This window comes from Frankliniella occidentalis, unplaced genomic scaffold, assembly GCF_000697945.3.
Source record: "Frankliniella occidentalis isolate FOCC.00 unplaced genomic scaffold, Focc_3.1 Scaffold5, whole genome shotgun sequence".
Classification (NCBI taxonomy): domain Eukaryota; kingdom Metazoa; phylum Arthropoda; class Insecta; order Thysanoptera; family Thripidae; genus Frankliniella; species Frankliniella occidentalis.
The window spans coordinates 3,181,453-3,187,369 of NW_026267135.1; the positions used below are offsets into that span (position 1 = coordinate 3,181,453).

The following is a 5,917-nucleotide window of genomic DNA, read 5'->3' on the forward strand; positions in this document are numbered from 1 at the left end:
TTATTTTAAAAGAAAAATACCGCAGCTATTATTGTAAATGATCTGCAGGTTTAAAAAAGTGTACTCCAGTGTCACTCATTTACACAATTTACAATAAGATATTTTAGAGTTTTAAATTGTGTCGTTAACTGGCAGTTATTTTTAACTAGTGCTTTGACTTGCGCAGATAGTTTTTACCGTAAAGTGCAGGGGGGAAGACGAAAAGAAACCTTTGGTTTTGTTGATTTCAAGACTACATTCGGAATTGGAGTTTGAATTCTGTGTTATCTCAGGATTTCTCTAACACAGCAACACAGCATCTAATGCGTCATTTTTCGCATGACTGTGCTGGTGTAGAGGGGTGTGGGTTAGATCAGAAAACAACATGTGATGGAGTCGTTCTTTTTTATTCTTTTTTCCCCCTCCAAGTTCGATTGGATGTATGTCTGGCTAGGACACGATGCCCGCTTGTCGCATTATTGGGCATCCGGAAACGCGCGTGGGGCATGATGGTGCGGCTTGCGTTGTTCGCTGGTCCATATCCGCGCAGTCAATAGCAAGGCCTAGTCGTTCCAAAATGCGCGTTGGAATGGCAGTCACTTGGTGCCTCTACCTTGCTAGAAGGTGGCTTTTATTTACTTGTTGACCTCAGGATTAACATGCTGCGCGAATACGCAAGAAAACTGCAGATCCTTTTCCTGTCCTAACTATCCGTATCCAAGCACCCTACACTTCCCACACTAATTCCCTGCATGGTGGGTTCTCTTCTTGAATTGTTCTCTCCTTATAGTATTCTTTCTCTCTCTGCGATGTCTAGATTATAGAACCGGTTATTGGAAGACGTCCGCTTCTACTTGTTTGTTTTCTTCCATCTCTTGTCGTATTCTGTCCCTGCTGTAGCAATGAAAGTGGGAGGTGACCGGCGTAGACTGGCCTGGCTTGTGATTCCTTGTGAACTCTGTCGCCATAATAACTCTTCAAAAATGTAAACATTCCAGCGGAATTGAGTGTCAGTGGGCGCCCAGCGTACTGCCAAACGGTCTCCTTTTGTATTTTCCATTTCTTGAAAAGAGGGGGCCTTTTGTTGAGTTGCAATGCTTAGGCGGATGAGTTACCAGGGGTCTGTCCGAATGGAGCCCATTGAGGACTTGCTCAAATGTAAAAGAAGAAAAAAAAACGATTTAGAAACAGTTCTTCGCCCTTAGTGAAAAGGTTGCTAACAGAAACATTTTTCATTTGTCGTCCATATTTCCTGTTCTCTAGTCACCACAACTCGGCCGCAATAATAGTTGGCCCAAAAATTTGATGATAAATACTTTACTGAGCGACGTATAAATAACGCAGCCAGCTCGAGAAAATAAGATAACTGCGCTTGGATGTGACAGCGCTGCAAACCACTGCCAGGACTGTTGGCACCTCCTCCGATGAATTAGAAAAGGAGGCGAATGGCAAGAAAGGGAATCCCTTCCAGGCGAACCTCTTGTCTTCTTTTCTCGCGCGGGGCCCCTTTGCGATTACTGCTGGGCGATGAAGGCGGTGCTGTTTGTGGCCCCAGAGTCTTTGTGGGAAAAAAGACAGCACTATAACACAACAAGAATCTTTGTAACTTTTCTTGGGTTTGTTGACATTTTCAACCAAAATTCAGAGGATTTTAAACACTAAAAGGGCTTGAAAAGGAGATTTAAAAAAATACATATATATTTCCATCCTTCTATCCATCTATCCATATTTGCATCCAGCTGGAGCGGGTCGGTTTGGTCGCTGGGTTGTTGACTTGTGTGTGTGTGTGTGTATCAGCTGCCGCGGTGGCCGGGGCGCCCTCGTCGTGACGAAAAGAGCTCCCGGACGCGGCACGGGGCGCTGCGGCAGGAGCCCTAAGGCGGAGTCCGTCCGGCAGGGGGTCACAGTGTGCAGGTCGCCCGGCGGGGCCGCCCCGACCCGTAAGCAGTGCAGTCCACACCCGCACCCTAGCACTCCTAGTCGCCCAGCACCTCACGACCGACGAGCCCCTCAAGTCTTTTTAAAAAGCCTGCCATAATAATGATTTTGAAAAAGGGATGATCGAATTATAAAATCTTTACACCCCTCGTTTTGCACGCGTGGAAATTTTGTTTCCGAACTTGATGTTTTATCCATAAATATAACGAGGTACTTGATTTGAATAAGGAATGCTGCTGCTGAAATCGTGTTCTTTTTTTATATACATATTACATTTTATTGTGTTACTAGAACATGCTAGGTGCGAGCTTAATGCGATTTAGCCGGTACTTACTCTTGATAATTACAATTGCATGCTGGAAACAAAATTTCTCCAAGTTCCTATATTATTGTGTTAGGTCAGTGTGTTGTTTGCAGTGTGGTGCGTGGTCGTGAGGTTGGGCCCCCATATGCGTGGTGGAATATAGGCTTCTCTCTGTGTATGCGGGGCATGGCATGGGTGGGCATAGCCTTGTGTCCTTAAATGTTTCAGTCCATAAATGTAGTAGTGTGCTTTCTTTTCAACTGTGTCTTGTAATATTTTTTTTCATGTTTGCGCTGCTGCGTGTGGCTGCTTGGTTGCTTGCGGCGGACAAACTGCTACTACTACTACTACTAACAACAACTGACTTTGTCTCTCCTGCATGGGTTCCATGTGGATGACCATAGGCTGTAGTTGTGTGGCTTTCGTGTAGTTGTGTATCTTTTGGCTGGATGTGAAACTGTTGCATTGCAATTCTTTGTTTCCGGTCCGAAAAGAAAACTTTTTTAAAAAATACCCTGCAACATTTGTCACAGCGCCTCTAGGACGTGACGGTCCAGTAGTGGAGGACCGTAGACGTCCGCCTGAACCCATTCAATCAGAACCCGAGAAAAAATTTAAAAAATCATGCTACCACTCTTTGTGATATCATTTTTAGCAGTTTCATTACATCGTTGTCAGCTCGATATAATTTATTTTAAATCAAAGTTTGTTCGGCTGAGCGGTAAGGGGGTCGTAAACAAGCTGCCCTTTCCTTAGAAAGCCGAGTATTCTCTTCGCGGTTCTTGCTTTAACTTGTGATTGTACATTTGAAGTCCTCGGGGCATCATCCGAAGGTCTTTTGGTTTTGAGTTGACCAGACAGAAAGATAAGCACCTCGCCGCTTAAATGGCGCCATTTGCTGTACGCCCCCTTTCAGTTGCAGCGGCAGTCACTCTGTCGAGTATACAGAGCAGAGTATACAGTCTCCTCTGCGCTTCCACGACAGGAAAAAAAAGGATGAAGTGAGGCCGGAGTCATTTCAGTTTCCAACTCCAATTCCGATACCCTGACCCACGATAAATATATGTCTGGAGGAGAGTTCCCCCGAGGGACCACACCTCCGATATCCCATGAGCAGCGCCAACTTCCCCCCGCGTCCCACACAGAATACAGATTCTTTCTTATTTTGCGAGCAGCGAAGTGGGGAGGGAAGGAAAAAGTTACGCAGGACGCAGGTAGCAAGTTTGTCCTACGGTAAACCGCCGGGTCAACTGTGATCAAACGTTCTGCACCTGAAGAACCCGCGCAGTAGGGGTGCGCGGTAACGGAGCGCGCGCGCGCTTTCAAAGTTTGTCACTTTTATCCCGTTGAGCCATGAATATTAAAAACCCATCATCTTTTCCGTCTTCCCCGTGTCTGTGTGTTTTCGTTTTCAACTGTCTTTTTTGTTGTGTTTGCTCTCCCTTTGTTTTTCTTTGTCCATGTCTTACCTGTCTTTCTTTATCTTCTTCTCGCCTTACTGTCATGCATGCCAACACAGCTATGGACCGGTGGGTCATTGCAGGTTTGTTTTTCTTTGTTCTGTTTTTTTCGCTCCCCCTGTAACGGAACATCCTAAAATAATTCATCCTGTAAATCTTTGTTACACGTATTTTCGAGCCGTAACGCGGACCCTAACTATGATTGAAAAGTTCCGAGAATTTTCGAAAAATTATCAGGAAACTTTACAGGGCTTCCCAACCCTCCGCCTAACGCCCACACAATCCGTCTGCACATCGGCGCCTGCGTCGTTTCCTCCTGGCTCCGCTTGGCTCAGTAGTCGATCCCCCCCAAACGAGTGGCTATCGCTAGGGCTATCGATGCCCCTCCGCGAAACTCGGTTAATCAAGATCCACCTCCTGCTACTACTGCCACCGCTCCCGCCCCGTTTGGCTCTGCTACTAATGACCAACAGAATAGTAGTTGCCACCAAGTTAGGGAGGATTACTTTCCTTGGCTGCTGCGGGGGGATGCCTCAATCTGGGCGAGACCAGCGGGATGAACCGTCCTACCATTTGTCATTTCGCTCGCCGACGCCGCCTCCCCTCCCCTCCCTTCTCTCCTCCCCCCTCCCCTCCGCGGGGCGTCCGCGACAAAACGGCGACCTACTTTCCCCAATAAGCGCGGCGAGGCCGTGCAAAACTTTGAAAGCGCGAAGGATAGAAGGCCGTGTCAAAGGGAAAATTATCAATCGCACCACGGGGGGCTGGAACCGTTTTTCTTCTGCCTAGCTGGATGAACCGAGTGTTCCAACCGGTGATCACTTTCAAGTTTACGACACTGCAAGTTGATTACTCACAAATGTTATTCAACTCCGTATAGGCGTGAAACTCTTCTGTGGATAGCACATTCCCATACACTGTGTGTCCAATATTAGGAAGTCTTCAACGGAGGAGTTGCACACTTACAAGTGCACAACCGAGTTGACACCTGAGTGGACGCAACCATGGAGTTGAAAACTTGCAAGTGCTCAACTACTTGGCAAATTGCAAACTTTCAAGTGTTGACCAGTTGAATACTTGGTTTGTCGGTATAATTTTGACAGAGCTGACCGTAGAGGTGCACGCGGCGATCGTAGCGGAGCGGCGACCTCGTAAAAAGTGCTACCCTACGGTACCACATCGCTAGCTTACACTAGCTCCCCCTCCACCCCTTCTCTCTCTCTCTCTCTCTCTCTCTCTCTCTCTCTCTCTCTCTCTCTCTTTCCTCCCACTAAAACTCTCCTGGACGGCGCACCGGCCAGGGAAATGGCACCGCGCTGGTGGTGATGTGGAACTAGGTTTGAAAAAGATTGACGTTGCATCCTATTCTGTGCTACTAAAGCAAGAGAGCAAGCGAGACGTTCTCGCCCCCCCCCCCCTTCCCCTCTCTTTCTACTCCAGACTTAGTGCCACAACTTGCCCCATCTGAAAGGCCTTCTTTGTCCACCGCTGTGGAACAAACGGTCTCTGGGGCACTTTCATCTTCTGTAAGTGATGAAAAAGAAGTAGTGGTGTAGCCGCTGTGCTGCTCCGCGCGGAGTCTTGTGCCGGGTCAACCATAACTAGTATTGCCGGGGAGGTTTCTGCGGACGCGGGAGACATTCAACAAGGCGAGATGGCAGGCGGTGTGGTGGGGCGTGGCGGGCTGTGGTGGGGCGCCGGCGGCGTCGGCCGCGTGCCGCAGTGCGACAGCCCAAGAAGAGCGGAAAGCTTTGAAGGCGTACGCTTCGATTCACCTATAGCCGCCTCCTGGGCCGCCGGCTGCGAAAGGCCAACAACACGTCAATCCGACCGTCTGGCTACCCTCTCGCCGAAAGTTTTGTGCCTCCCCCGTCCGCATGAAAACCCACCAAAACCGAACCTTTGGCCTAGGCGCCCGGCTACCCTCCTCGCCTGCTTCGGGGAAATCATCTTTCTCAGCAAAGAGGAAACCCATTTTTACATTTTGTTCTAAATGTGAATGTTCTTGGCGTGCAGGGATGAGACAGATGTCCAGTGTTGTTTGCAGGAAGGGGTGCTCATAGGCGAGGCTATAGGGGTCGTGTCCATACTACGTGATATTTAGGGGGTGAACACAAATATTTTGAGGTCTCTGTAGAGTCAATCGGACGCCATAATGTAAGTGTTCACCCCGAGGTACAAATTACAGAATAGGACCCTATATAATTCCAATGATTATCCTTATGAGCCCCCAAAG

At 48.2% G+C, this 5,917-nt stretch overlaps 1 protein-coding gene across 1 annotated transcript in view; it reads left to right on the forward strand.

The window, feature by feature from the left end:
• Positions 1–1,954, forward strand: part of LOC113212297 (potassium voltage-gated channel protein Shal) — a 157,769-nt gene extending 155,815 nt beyond the window's left edge. Inside the window, exon 5 of the mRNA XM_052269709.1 lies at positions 1,777–1,954. Within this exon, the coding sequence (XP_052125669.1) occupies positions 1,777–1,857 (81 nt within the window). The 3' untranslated portion in view covers positions 1,858–1,954. The remainder of the gene's footprint in view (positions 1–1,776) is intronic.
• Positions 1,955–5,917: the final 3,963 nt, after the last annotated feature.